Here is a 27,546-nt window from a genome sequence, read left to right on the forward strand (position 1 = left end):
GCTGGCCCAATAAAAGATATTACCTCACTCACTTTCTCTCTCTGATATCCTGGGACCAACACAGCTACGACAACATGGCAAACAAAACTGGTGTGTCAAAAATTAGGCCTAATTAGTGAATAGAATAATAATTCATCTCCCACTTTTGGGCTCCTTAAAAAGGAATATTTGGGGGAGGGACCAAATGGGGAACAGACTTCTGAGGGAAAGGCAGACAGGCCTCTGCTTCATTCTAAAGACTGTCCCTTGTTCATGAGCCCTGAAGTTCAACATATTGAAATGTCAGGCCATCACCGTTGCACGAATGAAGACCCAAGCCTGATTACTGTGTCTTCCCTTCCTTCTTGTATTCCTTTCTGACCCTCATATTCTTCCTATCCTCTCTCTTTCTCAGCTTTTTACCTGATCCTGAGATCAATGCAGCACACAGCATCCCTACAACAAAGTGTAGTGTCCCAAAGTGTTTATAATTTAACCTAACCTTCCTACCCTCCCCAAGCAGCTAAGGGGAAAGCAAAACAAAACAAAAACATCAACCAGCTGGTCCAGGCCAATCTGGCAATAAGGGAAAAATTCCTTCCAAGCCTCAAAAGTCAACTGGTATGATGCCTTCAGCAAGGTCCAAAATCCTGGTCCTGCTCTAATTCTAAGGAGTGGAAGGAGGGAGCTGTTGTTCCTGGGTGCAAAATAGTGCCCTGGGCACAGGAAAGGGCTTATAAGCCCTCTCATTCAGTGCACAGGGTCCAATAGGCTTCTACTGCAACCTTCAGTCCAGTCTATCAGCTGGGAAGACCTTCTTCCCCCAAGTACCCTATCTTCAAGATCACAAGGAAGCTGGTGTCCCATGATGGTGGGCATGGGGGGCAGGCAATCATTACAGGACCACCATGGCTTTCTTTCCCCCACTGGCCCAGACAAAGCCAACCCATCGTCGCAACTAGAGTGCTCATTGTAAACTCCCTGCTGCACAAGGGAAGCACTACTTCTATACTTCTTGTGTGTGTGTAATAAAGTAGACCATAAGTGAAGGGATGTTGTTTGAAACGTACAGATCTGTACATGAATTCAGCAGGTATCCAAGAAGTAGAAAATTAAGTGGCAGATGTGATCTCTTGGGCTAAGCCAACCCTGTCACACTTTCTTTTCTCTATTTATAGTTATCAAGGTTTTGGTTGAGTTCTCCTTTATAGTTTATTGAAATGAGATCTCATAATATTTATTTACAGATACAGGATTTCCCCACTCCTATCCCCCATATTTATTTAGGAGGTTTACTGGATTCCTCTTCATACATTTGACAAATTTAATATGGACTTCTTTCTAACTGGGCAATTTTTCTGGGCACGTAGCCAGCCCACCCCCTTTTTTTTCTTGTAACTCCAAAGCTCCTTTGCTGAAGTCTTAAAAGGAGGGTGTGACTTTAAGCACCCTTGTATTCACAGCCTTCACACAGTTCTAATAATCTTTGTACACAATGTAACTTGTGAGGTATCATTTGAAAACGAATAACTAATTTAACATCAATATTCTTTTGTGCAGTATGAACATGTGTATTAAGAGTTATGGATGTATGCTGGAATTATTATCAAAGTGTGTTTAATCCAAATATGTCAGGAGGAGATGGTAAACAGGTCTGCCCTAGATAAAGGGATGATTATTTGCTTCTCTGACCAGCCTAATCACCAGGCAGAGACAATGAAGGTCCAATTTTACATATCAGGTAAACAAAGTTATCAAGCAAAAAAGTGGGGGAGGAGTCAGCATGTCCTCTACACCCAGCAGGAGAGAGGAGTTTATTTTTAAGGAGTTTTATCTGAGTTTACTTTTCAAAGAATACATTGCAAAGATTTACTGGTCTATAAAGGGGAAGGGGGCTGAACCTCAAGTGATACGCAACTGAAACAACTGATTGTATACAATATTACTGTATTATAAAAGTATATAGAGTGAGGTCTTTTCTGAAAGCTAATGACACACTGGTGATTAATATCATGGTGAAATGTACAGATTAACACGATATGAGGAAATACGGATACTTAATGATATTAGGCTTTAAAGTCTGTGGCCAAACAGGGAAAAACAGGTTCGCTCCCAGACAGGAGAGAAGGAAGCTATTTATCTGTCTCTTATGTAAATTAAACAAGGTGGAATCAAAACAATGAAAGCCCCATTTACATACAGGAGGATGGGAAGCCAACAGGAAGGGAAAAGACAGCATGAGGTCATCCTGTCTCTTGAACTAAAGTAACTGAGCTTTGGAAAATATAAGAAAAGACAGAAGACATCTTTGACATCCATCATTAGACAGACAAAAGAGGCCAGAACTCTTCAAAGCTGAGAAAAATGGGTCCTTTAACCAAGAGCGGGCAGAAGTCACTGGAAATCGAATACAGGTGAGAAACCTGCTTAGGCAAAGATCTTTCACCTAGAAAGACAAAGAAAGCCAGCATCTTGTACTTCCATGGAAGGTCCTGACTAAGGGAAAGTCAGCCATGTGTGGGAAACACAATGACTGGTGAGAAACCATCTTAATCTAGTAAGGTACAGGCTTTGGTCAAGTTTTAGACTTTTAGATGCATGCTTTCACTTTTATTTGCTTATAACCCTTTCTAACGTTCTCTCATACTTGAATTCACTTAAAAGCCTATCTTCTTGTGCTAATAAACTTGTTTTACAGTTAATATAAACCAACTCAGTACTGTGTTTAAATGGAAGGGTGTACCCCAGTTAAGGTTATAAACTGTGATGTGCTTTTGCGTCTTTGGAGGAACAAATGAACGTTATTATTTCTCTTAACTGTCCAAGAGAAGAATAGACATTCAAGAGAACATAGTTTTGGGAAAATTCAGGACTGGGAGTGTGCTGGGGTTGTAACTCAGGCTTGCTGGTTGTAATAACTAGGGCTGATGACAGGTTGGTGGAGTCGGAATTGCTAGACCAGGGCTGCCAGTGTACACGGACACTCGGTGTGGCCTGCATGCTTGTTGCTGACTGAACATTCCAGGCAGGAAGTTACAGTAACAAAGCTTTGTGGGGAACTCAGGTAAAGTTATAGGGTAAGAGGTGACAACCGCTCACTGGTCTGGATTGCACCCTGAACACTGTGACAGGAGGATTTAGATGAGTCTCCCCACTGTCTTTAAATTTTTAAACTAAATACTGTAGCTGTGGGACAGAGGGGAGAGGTTTAAGCTAACTTCAAGCCATTTTAAGCAGACCACCATGTTTCCTCTAAATCATCCTGAGAAAAGTAACACCACTTAAATACTTTGTCCTGTGACAGAAAAAATATGATGAACAAAACTTAGGGTATTACTGTTTAGACTCCTGCCCAAAAAGGTCTGATGAATCAAAGCCTTATCAATGTAAATATACCTCGCCTTGTCAGAAATGAGGGCCTTGCACTAAAATATGCAGATTCTGCTCCCTCAGCATTTCCCTTCAGTCACCATACTGTAGATAGAAAGCATTCACTGTGCAGGGTTACAGATAAAATATTTTACTGTTGTGTTTTTGAAAATTTTGGAAGATATTAGGAATAAAAGCACAGAAAGAGTGCCAACAGGTCTTGGAAACAACGGGCTTGTCTACACAGTGCAACAATGCTGTGATAAATGAAGCAGGGGTGGGGGGTAGCTCCCTTTTATGGACACACGGCTAGCCAGTTAGCTACAAAATCCCTGTTAGCAGCTGTTCTCAACTTGCTTTACCTGTAAAGGGTTAAAAAAACCCATAGGTAAAAGGAAAGGAGTGAACACCTGACCAAAAGAGCCAACTAGAGGGCCAGAACTTTTTTAAATTGGGAAAAAACTTTCCTTTTGTCCGCTCTGTCCCCTCTCTCCGGACACTCCCACTCTTTTCTTTCTCAGCTCTTCCCCAGAAGGGGGGTGAAAGGGCTTGAGGGTACCCCACAGGGTGGAATTCCCAAGTGCACCTTCCTAGGTTCAAAGGGGTTTTTTTGCATTTGTGTGGTGGCAGCATTTACCTATTCAAGGTCAGAGAGATACTGTAACCTTGGGAGTTTAATACGAGCCTAGAGTGGCCAGTATTAATTTTTAGAATCCTGGTGCGCCCCCACCTTCTGCACTCTAAGTGTCAGAGTGAGGAATCAGCCTTGACAAATGCACACTAAAGGAGCGTGATTTTTAAAGCACACCAACGGGTTGTGGACTATCTGGCCTGTGTAGATCCTCCTGGTATGAACTAAAAGTTCCCTAATGCACATTAACATAGTACTGAACAGAACTGAGAGTTTGTGAAAGTTGCCCTGGAGATTGAAATCATCTTTTTAAACACAGAACAGGTACAGCTTAAATAATGGCACTGCAAACTTGCCAACACCACTGCACCAATGAGTATGAGTCTCCACCTGAAGAGACTGCCCTCAAACTTTGTCTTTTCTGCTTAGACAACTAAAAAAAAGATGCAAGTTACAGCCAATCCTAATGTTTTATCATATGGACAATAAGAACTGGACTGAAACTATCATCTCACATCACAAGAACAATGAATAGCCATCACATGACATGTTGCAGTCAATGCGAACTTGACCAAAATGGTATTAACAATTCTCTCGCTGTCCATCTGCAAAGCAGGAATCTATGAGAAGTAACTTACTCCACTTTTATTAAGAATGAATATGATACATTGCATGAGGTTGCAAACCTGAAGCATTTCAGGAACTTTCCAATCAGAGGCCATTAGACCAATTATTAAAGCTTACCAGGTGCTGTAAATCTAGATGCTGTTTTCATTCACTTTTTTCAACTTTTTTTTTGGGGGGAGGGGTTAATTCAAACTCCTCCCCTAATAAAGTAGTGAACAGAAAAATTATATTCCTTTGCCAATTTACTGTGTGACAGCAACTTGCGTTATGATTTTAACTCTTTCATGTAATTTTTATGTTTATGGTTAATGTCAGATGCTACTCTGAGGGCAGTCTGTTTACCTAATCCTCACTCAAACTCTCAAAACTTCTTTTTATGTTATGCAGCCACATAATGCATTTTTTCTCCAAGTATATTTCTGTTTCTGGTAGATGGCTGTAAGGCAAATAAAATCTGTTTTATGAAATAGTTCTAATTTATTTAACCACAGACCAATGGCAGAGGATTCAAGTTTCTCAGACACTAAAAAATGTCCCTGAATTTTACATTCATTCTTTTCTTAAAATGTATTACTAGATTCTTTATTAGGCAAAAATGTATCTTCCTCTATTCTTAAAGACACTCCACTGAATGCATCCGATGAAGTGAGCTGTAGCTCACGAAAGCTTATGCTCAAATAAATCTGTTAGTCTCTAAGGTGCCACAAGTCCTCCTTTTCTTTTTGCAGATACAGACTAACACGGCTGCTACTCTGAAACCTGTCAATCAACAATAATCGATGTTAAGATTATCCAAATGATTCCCCTCCAAAAAAGAAAAATGTATCTTGTTTACCAAAAATGTCCTCTCTTCAAGTATCACAGTCCACAAATCCATGATAACAGTTCTTCAGTCGGTATGGCACAAGGGAGGGAGAAGCAGATCTGTCCATCTTTGGCAGGAAAGGGAAGCCACTCCAATCTGAACAGCCCACCAGTTTGAGATGTTTTCCACAGCCAGAAAAATACCACTGACCGCAACTAATTATTACACATTATAGGAGCTATAATATACGTATCTAAAAACCCACTTCAGCACATATAGGACTCCAAACTAATGTAATTAGTCAACAGAACCTAGGCCCTATATGCGTTAGATCTGTGGGCCTTGCCACTTGAAGAATGGAAAATTTCTGAAAAAAGAAAAGGAGTACTTGTGGCACCTTAGAGACTAACCAATTTATTTGAGCATAAGCTTTCGTGAGCTACAGCTCACTTCATCGGATGCATACTGTGGAAAGTGTAGAAGATCTTTTTATACACACAAAGCATGAAAAAATACCTCCCACCACCCCACTCTCCTGCTGGTAATTTATCTAAATTTATCTAAAGTGATCACTAAAGTGATTTATCTAAAGTAATTTATCTAAAGTGATCACTCTCCTTACAATGTGTATGATAATCAAGGTGGGCCATTTCCAGCACAAATCCAGGGTTTAACAAGAACGTCTTGGGGGGGGGGGGGGAGACAAAACAAGGCGAAATAGGTTACCTTGCATAATGACTTAGCCACTCCCAGTCTCTATTCAAGCCTAAGTTAATTGTATCCAATTTGCAAATGAATTCCAATTCAACAGTCTCTCGCTGGAGTCTGGATTTGAAGTTTTTTTGTTGTAATATCGCAACTTTCATGTCTGTAATCGCGTGACCAGAGAGATTGAAGTGTTCTCCGACTGGTTTATGAATGTTATAATTCTTGACATCTGATTTGTGTTCATTTATTCTTTTACATAGAGACTGTCCAGTCAGAAACAAATTGTCCTATTCTCCATCAGATCAAGGTCCATGGTAAGAAAAGGTATAGAAAAGGAAAACAAAAATGATTATGGGCATGGAATAGCTTCCATATGAGGAGAGATTTAAAACACTAGGACTCTTCAACTTAGAAAAGACAACTAAGAAGAGATAGGATAGAGATCTATAAAATAATGAATGTTGTGGAGAAAGTGAAAAAGGAAGTGTTATTTACCCCTTCACATAACACAAGAACTAGGGGTCACCTAATGAAATTAATAGACAGCAGGTTTAAATCAAACATGAGGAAGTACTTCTTCACACAACCCACAGTCAACCAGTGGAACTGGTTGCCAGAGGATTTTGTGAAGGCCAAAAGTATAAGTCGGTTCAAAAAAGCATTAGATAAGTTCATGGCGAATAGGTCCACCAGTGGCTATTAGCCAAGACGGTCTGAGTGTCCCCAGACCTATGACTGCCAGATGCTGGGACTGGAGAACAGGGGATGGATCACTTGATGATTGCCCTGTTCTGTTCATTCACTCTGAAGCATCTGGCATTGGCCACTGTAAGAAGACAGGATACTGGGCTAGTTGGACCACTGGTCTGATCTAGTATGGTCATTCCTATGTTTAGATTATTTTAATGCAAGTATTAAGAAGGCTGAACTTGAGAAATTGGAATGCAGAAACAACCAGTACCAAACTATTTGTTAGCTATGAATTTCTCCTCACCAAGGAACCACTGTCTAGAGCAGGGGCCTCAAACACGCAGCCCACGGGGTTATTTCCTGTGGCCCGCCAAGCTCCCTGCGCCCCCCACCCCTGGAGTTATTTCCTGCGGGCCGCCAAGCACCCCTCACCTTCACTCCCCCTCCCTCCAGGCGCTTCCAGCCGCCAAAGAGCTGTTTGGTGGAGCTTAGCGCTTTCCAGGAGGGAGCGGGGAGCTGCACGCTCAGGGGAGGAGGTGGAGAAGAGGCGGAGCAGGGGCGGGTATTTGGAGAAGGGGTTGGAATAGGTGCAGGGAAGGGGTGGGAAGAGGTGGGATGGGGCGGGGCCTTATGGAAGGGGCGGAGTGGGGGCGGGGGGGTGTCAGTGATGCAGCCCATGGGCCAATGTATTAATCCTCATGTGGCCCTCGTGGTGATTCAAGTTTGAGATCCCTGGTCTAGAGCACCCTTCATCTGAAGGCAGCAGCTGTGGAAGATAGGATGTCCAATTTTTAGAGAGTTTGGTGAAGGTGGCCGACAAGGGCTATGTTGCAATTTCATACATTTCCTCTTACAGATCATAAGAACACTTGGTCTACAAGTCACCATAGCTCTAAGGAAATGGGCGTTGAGATTAAATGATGGAGCTAAGGACCTTACTCTTTAAGATTCTGATATGGCCAGATGAATCCATCCTAATATGAAGAACTTAAACATCTTCTTTTCTTTTGATACTGAATGGCACAAGACAAAAAAGAACCTTTGATTTTTTCTAAAGGGCTTGGAATGCTCAATATGAAATCAATAAAGCCTGTGTGTCACTGAGAATATACTGAAGTCTCCCTTTCAAACCTGAGGTTTTGGGGCAAAAGGAGGGCATGATCATTTCCTGTGCAAAATGAAATACTGAATTTACTTTGGATGCAAAGACTGGTTTTAGTCCTGATGACAATCTTGTCACAGAGGAAGGTGAAAATTTGAGATTTAATACATCTCTGAGGATATGTTAGCTGAGAACTACTTTGACAGACAAGAAATAGTGAAATTTTTCTGACATGTTTAAATCGGAACAAAATTAGGGCCAATAAAATGACATTCAGATCCCAGAGTTATACCTGATGAACTCAAGGGGGGCAGGGGGAAATCAGTGGTGCTGCACCTAGGAAGCGCCCAGTGTCTGGATGAAATAAAAACTTCCTCTTCCTAGTGGAACTCAAAATAGCACACAGAGGAAACAACTGAAATTGATGAATCCACAGTAATCCACAAATTGTACTGTCCTCCAAATGTCCTTTTCTGCCTTTCCTCTGCACAGGACTCTGATGACATCATTTAAAAACAGGCACACACTCCTGTCTCAGAGCAGCTACAAGTATGTCTATACACACTGGATCCAGTTACCAAACTAAATGGTAAGAAGCAGTACTGAAAATACTGGTGCCCCTATGTAAAGTAAGACTTGCCTGGGAGCTGACTGAATAGGTATTTCATATGAACATAGGCTTCTCTCAGGTCTGTGGAGTATAGGAAATCCCCTTTGTTGATGGCTGCTAAAGTTAACTTGAGCGTCTCCATAATGAATTTTTGACTTCCTTAAATATCTATCTAGGTATTTTAAATCAAGCCCAGACCTGTTCCCCCAAGCACTCCTTCACAAGGAAAATAATAGAGTAAAGGCCAAACTTCTTTGGGCAAGGATCCAGCTATACTGCACCACTTTGAAGCAGGTGAGAAACAGCCTCTCTGCCATACTCAGTCTCTTCAGCCAGGGAGAGATGGGAGTCCCTTTGGCTCAAAACAACCACCTCTTGCTAGATGTTCCAGAGGAGTCTCTTGAGAGTAAGGGTCTAGAAGGCCCAGTCACAAGATAACCCAGGAATGGAAGTGCCAGAGCTCTAGCACTTTTGAAGCTGCAGACAGAAGGCAGCAGTCACTGAGGGTTGAGGCACATCCCAAAGGGAACAAGTCTCTGACCAAAAAAAAATCTGCAATAAACCCCTGAAAAGTTTGCTGCAAGAGAAAATCTGTATTTGGAAGAGCATGGAGAACGTGTGAGGCATGAAGGCATGGAGGAGAGGAACATTAGTAAATGATAAAGAAAGTGGACCATGAGGCCACTGTCCATAATGTCTTCTGGTGGTTCTGGCTGCCTTCCCTTCACAACTAAGGGGAAGTGGAGAAATGCTGTGTAGACTGTAAGGAAGTCTGCTTTGCTTGCAGGTTGGCCAGAATTTGTTCAGGCTTTTATTTTGTCTGAAAGCTAGATCCTTTCGTGAATACAGTGAGGAGGTGCTGGCAGCTTCTCCACTAGAGAACCAGCAGGGCTTCTCCTGTCTATCTCCGTTCCAGCTCTTGCAAGGGAGACCAAGGAGACCCTTGCATTGAATACAATGATTCTGATAGCCCTACTACCTCCTTACAGAAGCAGCATAAATTGCTGCCCTGACATTTGATGAGAGGCACAAAACAGTTTTTACAATACCAGGACTTCCTTCATGGCTTGTCCACCATCATGTCACATCGCCAAGATATCAATATGTCATCTTCTTTCTTCTCATGCACAATACTGCAATTTCTACCCTTTAGATGTTAATGGAAATCCAAGACACTAAACCTAAGTGTGTCCAAAAGGTAACACCTTATTTTCCTCACCCATGTTCTTAGAATTCTTCAGTGGTTACTTGTGTATGCCAGAATCCAGTACGAAGTCTTTTACCCTAGTTCCAAGGTCCTCAAATGAACTACTGCAACTACAATTACCAAACAGAACTTCTACTGTATTCTCCATGTTCCTTTGATAGTAGGCTTCTTTCTATTTACTATCCTTATCTCTCCAGAGTAGTAGGAAGTTTCTTTTACAGATTGCTCCCACATAACCTCCCTACACACTTTTCAAATCAAATATCAAGAGGCATTTTTTCTGCAATATATAACTTCTTAACCCTCTCTTTAATGTAACAATTAAATGCTACTCTCTAACCCTTCTACTGTCCCCATAGCCACTCTTTCTGAAACTTGGCCACAGGATCTCCCTTCACTGCTCCCCTACCTGAACTACAGATACTATATGATGTATTGCAATCTATATAAATTCCTTGCACTAGTATGAGTTAACGCATAGGCTGTGTATTGCATCATATCATACCAGTCTCAAAATGCCCTGTTGCGACCAAGTGCGGTACTACAGTTGTGCCTTGTCTTTGGGTGTCAGTAAGTTCACATTCACAGATTGATGCAATGAGGAGCCAAAACAAACAAATAAAAATAAATACGTCTCCTTCAATAAACCAGCATAGAAGGAGTACTTGGAAAAATAGTTCAAGGGCCCTAAACTCAGTACCCTGGTTCAGAGATCCCAAACTTAATTAAGTCAAAAAACGAGGCCTCTGAGCCTGGTCAGGCTACTCTTCTGGAACTGGAGAGAGTTCATCACCCCTTGCAACCTGGATGGCTTTTAGTCCCCTCTCTACTGTTCAGCTTCCTGTTTCTGTTCAAACAGGCCAAGCCTTAGGGCTGAGCAGACAGCCTCCTTAAATATACCCAGGCTGTTTTGGTTGAGAGTTCCTCAACCAAAGAGAGTTCCTCTTAACAGGCAGAACACTCCTTCACAAAGGGTGTAGAATATGAATGAGATTTTCAAAAAAGCCTAAGAAGATTTGGGTGCCTAACTCCTGTATGCTCCTTTGAAAATTCTGTCCAAACTCTAATTCTTATAGATCTACAAATGACAAGGCTTAGTTATCATATTATTTTTCAAGCTAACTTGCAACAGGACTTGAGTGTCTAACTCCCTGAGGCTCCTTTGAAAATCCCAGCCTTTGTCCACACAATATCTTTATTCAGTTTAGTCCCTCAAGTACTTTCATTTTTGTGGCAAACACCATAGGCCATATGTCTTCATTTGGAAACACCTTTCTACTGTCCCCACCTTCTGGGGACGAACTGAATCTGAAAGGTTACCTTTTAAACAAGTTCTATAAAAACCTGGAAATCAATATGGCTCCATTTTATCCACTGGATGCATACTTCACAGACTTGCTAATACATGTAAATTGTTTGATTGCTTGGAACTACTGATTACCCCATGTGGAGAGCTGATTACCTGATTATCCAAGAGACTAATCCTTTAGCTTGATTTTGTGCCATTTGACAGTCCGGATAATTTTCTAATTACTTCGAGTTTTCAAGTGATTTTATAGGTGTTACTGGGGAAAGGAAAAGAGTGGGAGTGTCTTCGTATAGGTAACCTTTTCCCACAAATGTACATCTTATTACAGTCGCCTGTCTAACTTGTTGTTGTTAGTTACGGTTACAGATAATGAAGAAACTTTCATTGGAAAAGCTTCAAAACCTAATATTTGGTAAAACTTTAGTGGTATTTCCAAGGTGTTGTTTAGAGTTTGACTTCAACCACAGTAGAACAACCTTGACTCACAGCATCAAACTTAGGTTTGACAGTGAATTTTTAAATTACACATATAAAGTGTAATGTAGTAGGTATTTATCAATATGCTAAGAGTTAACATTTTATATTGAGTGATAATGTCTGTCCCTCCCTCTTTATATAAGCACACTACCATGGGATCTAAAATATTTTAATACAGTAAATATATTTAATATTAGTAATATATATAATTATGTGCAAAGAATTAAACAGGTTTATAGTGATTTAAATACTGTAGGTATAACAGATGCTGAAGAGAGACTTACTTGCCACTGAAAAGTTGTTGAGGGGATATGGTAGATCCACATCTTGGGGCTTCTCCTTATACCCTATGAAAGAACCATCTGTCTTCAACAGGAAGTATCTTGGCCGCCAATTTTTGATATATTCTCCTATATAAGAAAAATATACATTAATATCAAAGAAAAGAAAGACTTTGATAGGAGATGTTACAGCGCCGTATCCGTGCCCAACATTAACAGTGTCAGCATTTGTTTGAACAATTTTCTTCATTTAAAAGAAAAAAAGTCACACTTTTATAATTAATTGCACCTTATGTCTCAGAGATTCATTCAACAATACACACAGAGTTGTGGGCAAAGCAAAACCTTACACTTAGATCACATACATTATTTTAAAAACACTGACATCCTAGATACTGTTCCCAAAGTGAAATGAACAATAAAGAAACAGCATGCACTGTTTATTACATTATGGTAAAATCCAGGGCCAAGGAGGTAAAAATGGACCTTCTCTCTTGTGAGCATTGTTGATTACAAATTAGCTTCCCAGAACTTATCTACCATGCAAAGACCCAATGCAAAATCCAATTTAAGAATAAGAATAAAACAGAGGCTCAGAAAATTGTCCAATTTCATACACGAACAGAGGAAAATACATATACTGTGTAAAATCTTATTGAGGTCAAAGAGCTGTTAAAAACTGCTTTTAAATTTAACACGTGCTTGGAAAAGATAATCAAATGCAGTTTAAAATTAACTAGACAGATGCACTGTTTACTAGAAGTAGTGTAAACTACAAGCCGTCAACCACTAAATCATATTACCACCTTCTTCCACTGATGCATGCCGAAAATTTTCCACAAAGAATGTAAATCAATTTCAAGATCTTTCTGTTAACCAATTAGATGTGCACTTGATACAGCCAGAGAAGTAAGCAAAATCTAACACATACAGTTGTGATATTAAAGGAGACAATCAACAAGTACGTACATCAGTTTGTTCATAATGCAATTTCAAGAACTTCACTGACTATTGAAATGCTCCTTCACAAAAGTATTGGTAAGAAAATAGTGAAACTAATATGCCAAGCAGATGGTGTTGTGGAATGAACTTCTATCTTCTGAAAAATTACTAATGCAAGCTATTTTCATGCATTACTAGATTAAAATATGGGAAACCAATCTTCTCCAGTAAATCAAAATGGTCTGAATCAAAAACTTTGAAATCAGAAAAGTGACTGGTTTCAAAACTTTTTATGATGAATTCTAGAGAAATGTTTTATCTAGATGATTTATTCAATGATATTTCAGGAATAAAGACAATGTCTTTATCCAAATAATTCACAAATAAGTAGTAATCAACCAGTAATGATGTGTTGTCTACTATGAACAAAACCTCCTGCAACACTTCTATATCTGGGTCTTTAAAGAGTTTAATGAATACACTTAGATCAATTCCCATGTTACTTACATACACTAGTGCTAAACAGCATGGTTTTGCCTTACGTTTCAGCCCCAATATAGTAGTAGCCCACAATGATAGCCAGATGCAGAACATGTCATTCCAAAAGGAATATACAATACAGCACCACTTCTCAGGTCTCTTGCACCACGGATGTCTTTCTTTAAAATACATTAACTTTGCCTGGTTCTTATATACGAATCACACCCAAATTTGCTTTTTCAGGATGTTGTTTCCCTCACAAAAAGAAGTTAATATAATTTTTGCACACAGACACATTGAAGAATATGCCTTCTCTTGAAATGATCAATATTGCTGTAACAAAACTGGCCTGGATAAAGGCTATTGAAAATGGAGTGGGTTTAGGTGAATATACTTATGGGCAGTTTTTTGTTTATATTGTAATTTTTAATGTATAGATACCATGCCCATAAAAATGGATGGATGCCCACACTTGCACTTCAGAAATCTGAAGAATAAAACAAACAACATACTGGTTAACATTTCACTTAATTGCTGAAATAGCTTAATAGTTATCAAGATACACTCATTTTCCTCTGCTTAATTTATAAAATGCTCCCTTATAAAAATAATTATGCTCCCTTCTGCATAATCCAATTGTTTTAAGATTAAAAACAGCTTTTGGTCTATGTTTCTTAAAAGTGATCAGTGTTCACGTGAAGCCAAAATTTCTCACCATAAGAAACAAACACTCATACAGTACATATCTCAGGATATTTGTAACGGAGGACAACTCTCTGACTTCCAAATGACCTATCAACATTTCAACTTTAAATTTTTATGTTTTTCAGCAATAAAAATATGTGCATATGTAAACATCATTTAAAGTCTATTACATTTCTAAAGAAGCAGCTAATACTAAATTTGAAGTCATAGTAAGACTATATTTTCAGAATAGAACATATGTTTACCAAGTACCTTAAACATAAAAGAACTGCAAAAGCCTTACATTTAAAAGTTTGTATATTCAAGTGTTAAGATTAAAGTAAAGGATTTTGTGAGAAAAGAAAAGTCCACATGGACCAACCAGCAGAAAAGATGGCCTGACAATTTAATGAAGTACAGTCTTTGAGGTAGTTAAAATAGCAGTAGTTTTCCTATAGAGAATTATTCAGTTTGTACCCAGCTTCCTGCTGGGTTAATTTAAGCTAAATTATTATTTAGCTTAAATTTACGCCCTTCTAAATTGAAAAACATGTTCTCCTAGAATCTGCTTACTAGACTTGGAAGAGCTGTATAATTTTACTCATTGCACTGAAGTAAACCAAGTTATTCATGCATCTTTTTAACTCTGGTCAAAGTATTTAATGCTATTACAGAATAATGGCACTTTCACATACAAGGAAAATTCTGTAACCCAGGAGTCAGCTTCAACCTCTTTGCTCCTCTAGCAATATTTCCCAGGGCGTTCCCCAAAATTGGGAATTGATATGGCAACCGAAATTCTGATTCACATGAAAATAAAAGTCTGGATCTTTGACAAAGCAAAAAAAAAAAGAAAAGAAAAAAAATGTTGAGGTAGCTATACAAGGAATATGGTAATACCGAGTACGTCAACACTAGAATAGAAGACAGCTGTGTAGACATTTGGGCTTAGGCTGGAGCCCAGGCTGTGGGACCCTCCACCCTTGTGGGGTCCAAAGGTTCAGGCTGCAGCCTAAGCCCGAATGTCTACACAGCAATTTTACAGCCCCGCAGCCCAAGCCCTGTGAGCTGACCCAGGCCAGCCCACAGGTGTTTAATTGCTACATACACATACCCACAGGGTCATGAGAACGAAGTTCTGAATTGCTCTTCACCTGACATTCTTTGGTTGTTATTGCCAATGCATTACGTGCAACACCAATGAAAGGGGGTTTATACTGCCATTTCTTTATACGGCCATTTCCAAGCAGATAGCAACATGACTTGCCTTCAGATTTTTTTTTTTTCTGATAAGGAGTTTGTTGTAGTGATGTAATGCTTGTAATTTTGATACTTTGCTAAAGAGCTGTGGTGGGAGGACATTTCTGTGGAACCAGACAAGAGTCTTCAGTTTGCTCATGCGCACATAAAATGAATCTCTTAAAGTCAGTTATGTCTTTAAATTTACCTCGGGTCTCTAACTATGTCTTCAAACACAGACTTCACCGAACACTTTATGGTTCTTTTTACTATTAACATCCATTTGTAATCTTAAGAAAATGAGAATTCAGCCCTCCTTTTGAGAATTACTAATTCAAAAATACCCAACTAATTTATTGCTGACAAATCACAGTAATTATTAAGACAAATTGGTCATCTATGCAACAGATAATTTAACCTATTTTATTTAACAGAGTTTGATACTTTTGAATATGAAAAGGGCTTCTGGAGATGTCAGGAAAACATTTTTAAGACACAGAGCTGACAGGCAACGGAAGGAAGCCTTTGAGTTCAATAACTTGCTTCCCAGAAAGGAGCAACAGCTGCCACACAGACACAAGTGAGAATTAAAAAAAAAAAAAAAAAAAAAACAGTAAGCAGAGAACACCAAAAATCTGCCTCAGATATTTCCTTATCAATTTATCAAAATGGTTTTAAAAGAAAGAACATTGTGGGGTGAGGGATTGTTTGGGATTTTTTATTTGTTTGGCAGGGTACCGGGAAGGGGTGGGGAAATGGGACAAAGCGAGTTGTACTATTTTTTTTATTTTTAAAGGAGAAATGTACATGTTTTCTGTTTTAAAATAGACTACTATCTCTCTCGTGTCCAGATAAACAAATGGAGGGACAAAAATAACAATGTACCTTTACAGCAAAGACTAGGAAAATGGGGCAAACAAAAACTGTTTAAAAGAAACCAAGGCTAAAGCATATTCATATACAAGTTATTAAAATGAAGCAAGATCATGAGAGATGCCAGGTCAAGCAAGACATCAAAAATACTGCTTTTTGTTTTTAAATTGAATTTACTTACCATGGCCCTCTGAGGGCAGTGTTACCTAACACAACATAAGAAGCATCAGAAGTGACTTTTTACCTAAGATGACAGTTATTAAATTTACAATGGTTTTAGTAAATATTTACCTGTTGTGATTTCATAACATATGGAAATTGCAACGTAATCTAAAGCAACTGTAAAAAAACTGAGATTAAAAGAAATGAAAAGTATATCTTCCCTTAGCATCAAGTGTATGCTTTTTAATATAATGGAGTATTATAGATGCACGCACACACACAAATTTACTTTAAGGAGAGCCAAATTTTGGCAATAAATGTTTAGATCCTATCCTCTCTCTTTTATATAGTAAGGCAGCCCATATTTAAATAAAAATGCATGTTTCCAAGAAGCCACTGCTAATACTAAATGACATTTTGAGTACATCTATATTAAGACTTGAAAAATTCAACTGTCTATTCACCAGTGGGAAGTTTTCCTTATTAAGTGTGAAGAGCATATATTGCCATCTATTTATGCAGTACTGAAGCCTTCCTTAAGAAGTTTCTAGCCTGGGAGTGAAGATAAATGAGAACTGAATGTAAACTGAGGGAATGTTGTCTTTCTGAGGCTACAGACCATTCCAGTTCACCTAATGTTCCTCCCAGCTTAACAAAGTGCTATCACAGTGTAATTAACAAGACTGATCAGTTTTACTACTGCTGTTCAGAACCTATGGGCAGAAACTGTCAAGAACCTTGTGAGAGACCTTCCTCCCCCTTGCAACAACCAGGAAGCGGAAAAGGGAGGAAAAGGCAGAAATCATCTTCTTTCCAATAGGACATGGACAGAGATCAAAATTAAGAGGTTGACTGAGTCACCCAGGAAAATCCAGTAACAGCACTCTAGTTGAAGTCGCAGCACATTTCCCAGTAGCTGGAAGTGAGTAGGAGAGCTGGGCTTCTTACCAGGGGCACTGTTCCTGGACCTCACTAATGGGGTTCCCATACCCTCATCTTTTGTACGTACCTCTAGCTAGAATGCCCCCCACCCAGTTTATCTGGTAGAAGACTATACAAGATCTGCAAGATGCCAGACATCTTTGAAATGAACAGGGGAGCGTAAACAGGAGTAGGACCCTCCTTCGCCAGGACATTCCACTCCCTATGGCCAGCCAGAGTAAGATAGGAGCCAAATGGCTTCTTACTCCCGATGGTCATTACTTTAAACCTTTGCCTTGCCAGGGTTTCTTGAGCCTCTTGCTCTATTTTAGCTAGAAGATTAATCCTCCAACTGGTAGAAAACTAGTAAATTTTCCAAGCTCTTTTGTAGATTGCCATGCCAGTCAAACAGTCTTCAAAACAATAAAGAAAGGCTATTTACCTTACAGTAATTGGAGTTCTTTGAGATGTATGGTCCCTGTATGTATAGCACTGTGGGTAAACATGCACTCTGTATGCCTGGGAACGGAAGATTTTTCATTAGCAGTGTGCATGGGTCTGCTCCTGCATCTCCTCTTGCTTTGGATCGAGGGCATAAGGGGCAACACAGACAAACCGCCTCTCCAGTTCCTTCTCTAAAACAAGTCACTTTAGGAAAGGATCTGAAGCTGAGGGGAAGGAGGGTGGGTGGTGGTATACAAATAGGGACGACACATTTTGAAGAACTCCAGTTTTTGTAAAGTAATCTTTCTTTCTTTGAGCAATGCTTTCTATGTGCATTCTATGTGGGTGTCTCACAAGCACTACTCACTGAGGAAGACAGTGCAAGGAGCCACTAGGGTTGCCAACCTCCTAATTTCTGAAAATCAGACACCCGCCCCGCCCCCACCTCTCCTCTTCCTCCAAGTCCCCGCCCCTGCCCCCAAGTCCCCACCCTCTGCTCACTCCTCTCCCCTATTTCCCATTGCTCAGAGCTTCCCTGACTCCTCATTACGAAGTCTGCCAAGCCCTCTGCTGCTTTAATGTACATCCGTCCACACTTGAACTGCAACATAAGAATCACAGAGAAATAAATTCAGGCCTGGCATTAACAGAGTATCCATCCCTATGTGTTAACAGTCTCAGGCCCTCTTCTTATTACAGGTCTGAATTTGGCCTCTTTGCTTTAAGCGGAGGCCTAACAAGCAGATTCTGGTCCCACCAGCACCTTTCTAAACCCTGAGCAACACCAGCATGAGCAGCCAAGGGACATACAAACCCTAACTCCAGCATGCTGCCTGGGAGCGCAGGTCAGAAGAATGCTGTGGCCGCATGGGAGCAGCCAGCAGCCCTGCTGGTGAGATAGGATGTGGCCATCCTGCACAGTGCCTCCCCTTGCACTGCCTGCCCAGCAGACCCCTTCCCCACCCGCTCGAGCCCTTCCCACCTCGGAGCTGCCTGAGAGGGCGGCCAGAGGAAGCGCTGGCTGCCAGGGCAGCTCGTGTTCATTCCCTCCTGGGGAACATTCCATGCCTGCTGGGAGCTCCTTACCCCACTCGCCATGGGCCCCCACACACTGTCTTTGATCGCAAACTGTGCTCCTCAAAGGGGCCACCCAAGCCAGTGCGTGCATACTGCCTCAGGAACTGCCTCTTCAGGGCTGGGCAACAGGTTGCCACTCCTCTCCCTCCTTACCCACAGGCCGCAGTGACCGGACATTGCCAGGTCCCCTTTTCCACCCAACTTTCCGGTCGAAAACTGGACAGCTGACAACCCTAGGAACCATGTTGCACCACAGACTGCAGGACCACTGTGCCTCAAGATGCACCTGCTGAAGAGGATTGTACTAAGGCCTAATGTCTATAAAGGTATGCACAAAGCCCCATGTTGCCATTCTACAGGAGGGGAACACCCTGAAGAGAAGCAACCAAGGTAACAGTAGACAGTAATGAAGAAGCAGAGTGGGGAAGGAAGCAGAGTGTCCCCAGACATGAAGAATGCTGTGTAGCTCAAAAGTTTGTACTTTCCACCAACAGAAGTTAGACCAATAAAAGATATTACCTCACCTACCTTCTCTTTCTGATACCCTGGGACCAACACAACTACAACACCACAAACCAATAATTATATATGACAGTGAATGTTGAGATTCAAAAAGTTAAAGCTTTATAACCATTAAAACAGTCAACATCATGTCAAAATATACAAAGTAAATATCCTTAAGTTAAACCCTAGTAAGCAATTTCTTTATTTTGCCTACGTGTAATTTCCAATTATTATCCATGGAAATATTTTTTCATCTGTTTGTGTGCTGAGAGAAACATTGACCAATAAAAATGTAATACTTCCAAGCCTAACTCTGAGTCTCATCCAATGTGGCAATTCTTATGGCCTTATACACCTTTGTGTCCTAGTATTTTAGCTGACTTTTTTAAAAAGAAAATTACTTAATAGTAATTCTTGTTCTCAGAAGGCTTGTAACAAAAAGGCAAAACCCCTTTAGCTAAGTACCACATCCAATGAATTCCCTTGCTGATCTTTTTGCTAATTCTAAACATATGTCTTCCCCATTTTAAATTACTGGACTGAATCTCTGTCCTATCACCTGTAAATTTAGTACTATTATGGATTCTAGTCATCGTTCAAATCTTTCCTTCCTGTTGCATTAAACTCTCAATTTTTTTTAAATATAAAAATATGGGAAAATATTAAGAATAAATATTCAACAAGAAAAGCGAGAGATTGCCCTATACAACTGTAATATCAGTCTCTAACTTAGCAGGTCTGGACTCAGTTTTTAAAAATGCATTTGCTTAAATGTGCACCTAACGTACTCTCACAAAACTACTAATGTGCCATTGCAAGACAAGGATTTGCACACACAGGTTACATAATGCATCTCCTCAACATGAGCATGCACAAAATCATCTTGCCAATTTAAACATTACTCTTATTTCCCTTTCACTCTTGAACACTTCAGAAGACATGTAACCCAATCAAATTCAATGGGACTATTCAAATGTGTGAAATTGCTCACTTGCAAACGTGTTTACAGGTTCAAGTACAAATTTGGGTCCTGATCCTATAACAGTAAATGTTTAAAGTGGCAAGATTTTCTTCCTGATAGCTCAAATTGGACATAGAAAAGGTCAGTTCTGAATCTGGCCAGGATGTCTCTAACTCTTCATAATTGTAGCCTGAATTTTTAAAAGCAAGTTCATAATCTTATCCAGCACAATTTGTGACTAATCATCAATATGGGAGTGTAGGTACACATCTTTCAACTCATTTCAGATGAAAAAGCAGGTCTTTGAATCAACTCACCTGCTGACAGTCTCGAGGAAATATATCTTGAAATATATATTTCAAGATAACTGTTTTTATTATTGGAAATTCTTGATGGATAAAGAATAATGTATTGCTGCCTAGAGCAACCTGGTCTTTATTGTCTATAACTGTAATATCTAAACCACCCTGATTATATTTCTTGTTTCTCTTGAGATGAGCAAATTTATATTCCATTTCAGTAATAAGCCTAGTGTACTCTCCACTTCCTATGTCTGTTCTCACAAATTCCATAATTGTATACTTGCATACTACAAAGTTTTAGTGCAAAATTCTGCCCTCAAATATGACTTCACCAACCAATGGAAGACCAGTTTGAACAACCATGATCCTTCTAAAATATAAAATCTTCCTACTGTATTTTCCACCACATGCATCCGATGAAGTGAGCTGTAGCTCGCGAAAGCTTATGCTCAAATAAATGTGTTAGTCTCTAAGGTGCAACAAGTACTCCTTTTCTTTTTGCGGATACATACTAATAACACAGCTGCTACTCTGAAATATGATCTTTCTTGCACTGTAGAACACAGAAGAACATGGAATAAATCCATGAAGAAGAAATGCCAACCCAGCTAACAAAAAGAAGGTGACTCACCATTTGCAAAACTACTGACCTCTGCCAGGACACAGATGTAGAAAGCACTACTTGGTGGGAGGCAGTCACACCTGAATTCTCAATTAAACTCCAACTGAAATAATAATTCCAAATTATGCCAAGACGACTGAAATGCTGATTCCAAGGACTAAAAAAGAAGACATTAAATGCTCTCATCAGTTTGTTTTCTTAGTTCAGTAATCTTGAAGAAAATGTCTTTTCCAGATTTAAGACTGACATCTTTCTTTTTTCCTATAAAGACACAGAATAAGATTTCTGCTAAGCTCGTTCACATAATATTCAAGTGATTCAGTGACTAACCAAAAATCTTTGTTATATCCTGATGTAAAAAAGTTAGAAGAGAAGTACACGGAAACAGCCATGGAGCACTTCAAACTACTATTTCCATTTACCATTCTTAAGGCAATATCTTTATCCCATCAAAATAACCCAACTACCAGAACAGTAAACTTAACTCTTCTATGCAGTGTAGTTGTAGCTGTGTTGGTCCAAATATATGAGAGTGAAAAGGTGTGTCAAGTCTGACTTTTATTGGACTTACTTCTGCTGCTTAAAGAGACAAGCTTTGAAGCTTACACAGACCTGAAAAATTATTCTGTGTCAGCTCAAAAGTTTGTCTCTCTTAACAAAAGAATAAGGTCCAATAAAAGTTATTACCCCACCCACCTTGTCTCTCTAAACGTATTCTTAATATTTAAGAGGGGAAAGTCTGTGGATTTAACTTTCCACTTCCATAATCTAAAGTAAGAGATCACCTGACAAATAGGAAAAAATTAAATTTACACTTAACCCTTTTGGGACAGCTTTAGTCCTTCTCCATATGTCTGTACCCCTTTTCTTGTCAAAAATTTTCATTTTTACTTCTTTCAAGTGAACCTGGAAATTCATAACAAACAAAACAATCCCCCCAAAAGGGGATATTAGGGGGGAGGGGAGAAAGTATGATTGAAGTCTGTGGTTTAAAATCTGGTTTATATGCAACTGTCAATACACAGGAAAATATGAAAGAAAGTTAGCTGACGCTCTTCAGGAGTGGACCAGCCTTTCACCACTGGAGAAGCATTCAAAATGTGATCAAGTTGCAAGAGAAAATTAGTCTGCTAATCTAACACTAGCCCTTAGTGCTTATTTGTCTAGTTTTATATAATTTTAAACAATTTTTAACTGGCATTTTCTGCCCAGGAAAGGCCCAAGTTGCGATAGCAAGGGTGTGCAACATATCACTCTTGAGATACTTGAAAAAAGCTACATAAGAGAGCTTACCTAGTGCCTGTCTACACATTTCTTGGGATCAAAATAATTTTATTACTCTATTTCCAAAAGTACTAAATTTACCAAAAGCTTAAAAATAGCAAAGAAAACTTAATTTCTCTCTCAGAAAGGTTCCTTTTAGAAAACAACAATGAAGGAAGGGGAAATATTAAACTCCCGAACTAATTAACAAAACTAAAGGAGGAGGTGGGGAACAATGACAATTAGTATGTACCCTCCCCCCAACCAAACCTCCAAATACACTCATTCTGTATATGCACACACAACAGCAGCATCATAAACCGTCTCAAGTTCTTGCCATTATTCAGTTCGACATCTGCACATGTTTATGCGTCTCTCCAAACAACCTCTTGAACACCCTGCTGGAGCTGTCATTTTTTTCTTCTCCCTATCTGGCAGATGGCAAGTCAACAATCGGCATCAACAGCAGCCGAATATCTCCCCCCTCCAGCCTACCCCCCCTAAACAGACACAATAATAACTTCTTTGTGCTTCCCCACAATGCAGCTGCTTAAACCATTTCGCTACAAGGCTGCTTTGCCTTAATAAAAAAAATCCCTTCTGTCAAGTCTAAAAAGCAGCATAATGTTAAGCAAGCTAAAGCCACAGCACAGCTGCAAACGGGCAGACACATTGACAGCTCCTCCCTTAACAAAGCCCTGTGAATTGAAGGGGGTTCATCTGAGGCTCACACAGTAATTAGTATAAAAAAGTCCGACAGCCTCTATTATGCTAAGGAAAAAAAACTGGACAGAACTGGGCTGCTGTTTTGCGTCAAGAGTTCTGCTGCAGAGTAGATAAATCATGTTGGGTTTTTCCCCCCCTCTCTTTTTAAAGACAGTAATAAGGAGGATGAGAGAAGCTAATTTGAAAACTTGGACACAGTAATTGTACCATATGGTGAGCATTTATCCCTTCTGAAATACACGCTAACAGTCACTTACATGCACAGTGCTTTGTTTTACAGTTGTTATTCTCTCTACCATATTCATAAAATGGATCTGAATATCTGATACTCCAGAGAAGTTGTGTGTAATTAGCAACAAAACTGCCTGGGCTTAATATACTGGCCTAGCATACCAATCTAATACACTGCAAAACAACTGCCTCCCCTCCCTCCTCTCCCACAAAAAAAATGAAGTAGTGTCCACTTCAAGGTTTTATCTTCAACTCAAGATAGTCAAATATCAAAATATGACAAAGTTTAGAGAAGTAATTTCTTGACACTTTCATATATTGCTTCTTGAAACAGCTGGTTCTAGAACACATGAGGTCAGGCTAGTCTCATTATAACTCTATGCTACACAAAAAAGCTGGTTCAAGAAACAAGTATAATTCAGCCACTAGATAAAAATAACCACAAAATAATTAAGTTTAACCATCCTCGGGGAGGAACTGTACCAAAAACTTCCATGGTGACATTAAGCTTAAGAAAGGGCAATTTAAAAAAAGAAAGAAACCAATTAAAGAGATCCTAAGAAAAAGTGGGGAAATTAAAACCCTTATTTTCTACCTGGATGATATTAAAGAATACTGTTCCATAACAAAGTCACAAAAGAAATGCACACAGCTAAACGAAAAAGGAAGAAGGGATATCAGAATTATTTTAAAATAAAAAACTCTGGTTGAATGGCAAGGTTCAGAAATTATTCAAGTCAAACAGTATCTTTCAGAAAATGGAAATCCAAACCTGGAAAGGAACATAAACCAAGGCACGCAAAATGTAAGGTAGACATTTGAAGGGCTAAAACAGATTTTTGAGGAGCAAATAACCAAACACATATTAACAAAAATAAATTAAGGCGAACAACATGAGAGAATCAGTCCATCTGCTAGACACAAGAACAGAAAGGCTGCAACTCAGAATTAGGGTATTGTAGAGAAACTAAACGATTTCTTTGCACCAGCCTTCATTACAGAAGATAGTGAGGAGAAACCTTCTGTGAACGATCACTTTTCAGGTAACAAAGACAAGGTATTGTCAGTGATCGTGGTGTCTAAAGATCAAATACTGGAACAAAGTGAGAAAGAGCAAACACGGACAGTATGTAGACAAGATTTCTAAAGACATTTAAGAATGAAGTGGTTGAACAAAAATATGCAATCTTTTATTAAAATCACGTTCTACTGTCCGATTAGAGGGTGGCAAATTTCATACTTATGATTTTAAAAAGGGGCTAAGGGTGATTCAGGGAATTGCAGGCCAGTAATTCTTACTTCACTACCAGGAAAACTGTTCAAAGCCATAATTAAAAACAGAATTAGAAAGCATATTAGATCAATCTACATGAGAAAAAGACAAACCAGTACTGCTTCTAAATAACATCTTAACTATTGGAATTCTTTGAGTACCTCAACAAAATAATGAATAAAAGAACAATTAGCTGACTATTTATTTGAACTTACTAAAAACTTTCAGAAAGAGTTACTAAGGAAACTTGGTAGTTCTGGGAAGGGAGGGGGAGGAAAAAAAGAGGTAAAGTGCCGTGGAATTGGATGGATTAGAAACTAGCTGAAAGAAAGGAAACAGAATAGGATTATATAGTCAATTTTCAATATGGGGTGCCACAAGATTCTATATTAGGAACAGTTTTGATTAATAAATAAATTCATGACCCAAAAAATATGAGGTGGAAAAATTATTTATGTTTGTCTAGAATATGAGGATTTCAGAGGATCATAACAAGTTTATAAAATGGGCAGAAAGACAGCAGATGAAATCTAAGGTGGAGAAATGCAAAGTAATTCACATCAAAAGGAATAATTTGCAGAACTCAAACAGTCCTGAGTCTGAAATTAACTATAACTATTCTGGACTGCTCAATGAAATCTTCTGCTCAGTGTGTGCCTTTGAGGAAATGGAAACAAAATATTAGGGTACATAAAGAACAGGATGTAAAGTAATACTGAAACATTACAATGCTATTGTATACAGATACATCTATGCCTTCATTTGGAATACTACGTTAGTTCTGGTCAAACTTTCTCAAAAAGATGTAAAAGTAGTAGAGGGGATTCAGAGACCAGACAAAGGAATCAAGAGACTTCCAAATGAAGAAAGAATGAATGGATCAGGACTATTTAAATTACGGATGAGATGAAGAAGAAGGAATATTATAATGACGTACAAAATAACAAACAGTATAGAGAAGATAAAGGATAACAGGTGAGACCAAAAAGGAGAGGATAAGAGCAAGAGGGACTTATGCTCAAATACATTGGTTAGTCTCTAAGGTGCCACAAGTACTCCTTTTCTTTTTACTGAAAATGAAAGACAAGAAGTTTTTAAAAACACAAAAAGAAACCACATTTTAGACAGACCATATTTATTCTCTGGAAGTCACTGCCACAAAATATCATTTACACCAAAAGCTTGTTGGGGTCAATAAAAGATAAGACATTTATATGGATTATGAGAACATCTACAGTTATATTAGATAGGATTTTTTTTGAATATGGATTATAAATCCTTATGCATCAGGATATAAATCAACCTAAAAGGTTTAGATTTTCAAAAGAGCTCAAGAGCTAAGTATCCAAGTGCTCAGCACCCATAACTGGGACCAGATTTTCAAAAGTGCTCAATTACAAGCACCCCACAGTGTAATACTGATGGTCAAATTTTCCAAAAAAAGATCAGGAGCCACCATACCAAAATCTTCTAATAATCTGAACCCTTATTTAGGTACCTAAATGCGACCTGAACTCTTTTGAAAACCTAGCCTCAAATGTGTGTGGGTATTCTCCTTTTGAATGTCTGGACCTAACTGTCACAGCTTAGGACACTAAAAATCATCGTCTTAATAAAGACACTGGATTTATGGCTTATAACAACAATCAGTAACCGACTAGCCCCTCCTTTTTGTCCTATATCTACAGCGTGTTAACGGGCCACTTCACCTTGAATAGTCCCTTTAGAACACATGCTAATTCTTACATTACACTATCTGTTTGATCTTGTATTTACCTGTGACACCGAGTACCTTTTCCAGATCTGAAGAGCTCTGTGTAGCTTAAAAGCTTGTCTATCTCACTGACAGAAGTTGATCCAATAAAACAGCGGTTCTCAAACTTCAGTAACCCAAGGACCCAATTTTAATTTAAAATGTTGCCATGGACCCCCAAGCCCCCCAGTCAGCCCCAGACCCCGCCACCACTTCACCTCTTCCCCCAAGGCCCCACCACCACCCCACCTCTTCCCGCTCCACACCTGCCCCTCCTCTTCCCCGTCTCTTTCTGCCCACTCCCCTCAAGCGCCACTGTCCCCACTCATCCCCTTCCCTCCCAGCACCTCCTGCACCTTGGGAAACTGGCCATTTTAACAGACAGGATAGCAGACTAGGTGGACCACTGGTCTTATCTAGTATGGCATCTCTTGCATTTGTAAGTTCAGCTACAAATTACCATTGTTTTGAAACAACAAAAAATAGTCATTTTAATGAGAGTTTTTAAGTTCAGCTATACCTCAAAGAAAAGATGCCAACATGGTTCTGCATCATTGTTGCTAATGACCAAGCACAGGATATTACTAGTATATTGTAGCATATAAGTGACAAACCTTATCACCCTTTACTACAATTTTATATCTGATACAGGAAAATGAACTCTCTTCTAATAATATTCAATTTTTATATGCATGTACAGATTAAGAGTATATACAGCATCTGGAAGGTGTCATTCCCAGCTCAGAAAGGCACACATGCTAGCTCTCCTCCAATTAGCAAGTAAAAATAGCAAGTCTGGCTGTGGCAACATGGGCAGTAGCTAGGCATCCTAATACAGTCCCACCTAACCCCATGGGTACATACTTGCATGGCTCGCTCAAGCCGCCACCTGTGCTGCCATGGCCACACTGCAATTTTTAGCATGACAGCTCAAGCACAGCTAGCATATGTATGTCTACCGAAGCTGGGAATTATACCTCCCGTAGATATAAAAATAGATGAAACCACAAAGAAACTTTAAAGGCTTGTATACTTTACCAAGTGCTTATGGTCAGCTGTACGATAAACCCTGTACTTGAAAACCTCTTCAATATCTTCAAAATCATTTGAAGTAAAATACTTTAACATCTACCTATGAAGCACAAATCATGAGTCAATCATGTCAACTAATTTTGCTGTTCAAAACATCAGGAAGCCAAAAAACTGATTTTTCTTCATGTTGACTTAGCATTGGAACACTAAATACAATGCTATAAAGAACACCAGGAAAGTTAACGTAGTTAATAATATACTT

At 39.3% G+C, this 27,546-nt stretch overlaps 1 protein-coding gene across 8 annotated transcripts in view; it reads right to left on the reverse strand.

Moving 5' to 3' along the window:
* AKT3 (AKT serine/threonine kinase 3) overlaps positions 1 to 27,546 on the reverse strand; it is a 272,181-nt gene that overhangs the window by 127,377 nt on the left and 117,258 nt on the right. For all 8 annotated transcript variants that reach the window (XM_084623741.1, XM_084623737.1, XM_084623739.1 and 5 more), the window contains one exon: positions 11,799 to 11,924. In XM_084623741.1, coding sequence (XP_084479867.1) covers positions 11,799 to 11,924 — 126 coding nt within the window. The remainder of the gene's footprint in view (positions 1 to 11,798; positions 11,925 to 27,546) is intronic.

The sequence above is a fragment of the Lepidochelys olivacea genome (assembly GCF_965140295.1).
Source record: "Lepidochelys olivacea isolate rLepOli2 genome assembly, chromosome: 3".
Classification (NCBI taxonomy): domain Eukaryota; kingdom Metazoa; phylum Chordata; order Testudines; family Cheloniidae; genus Lepidochelys; species Lepidochelys olivacea.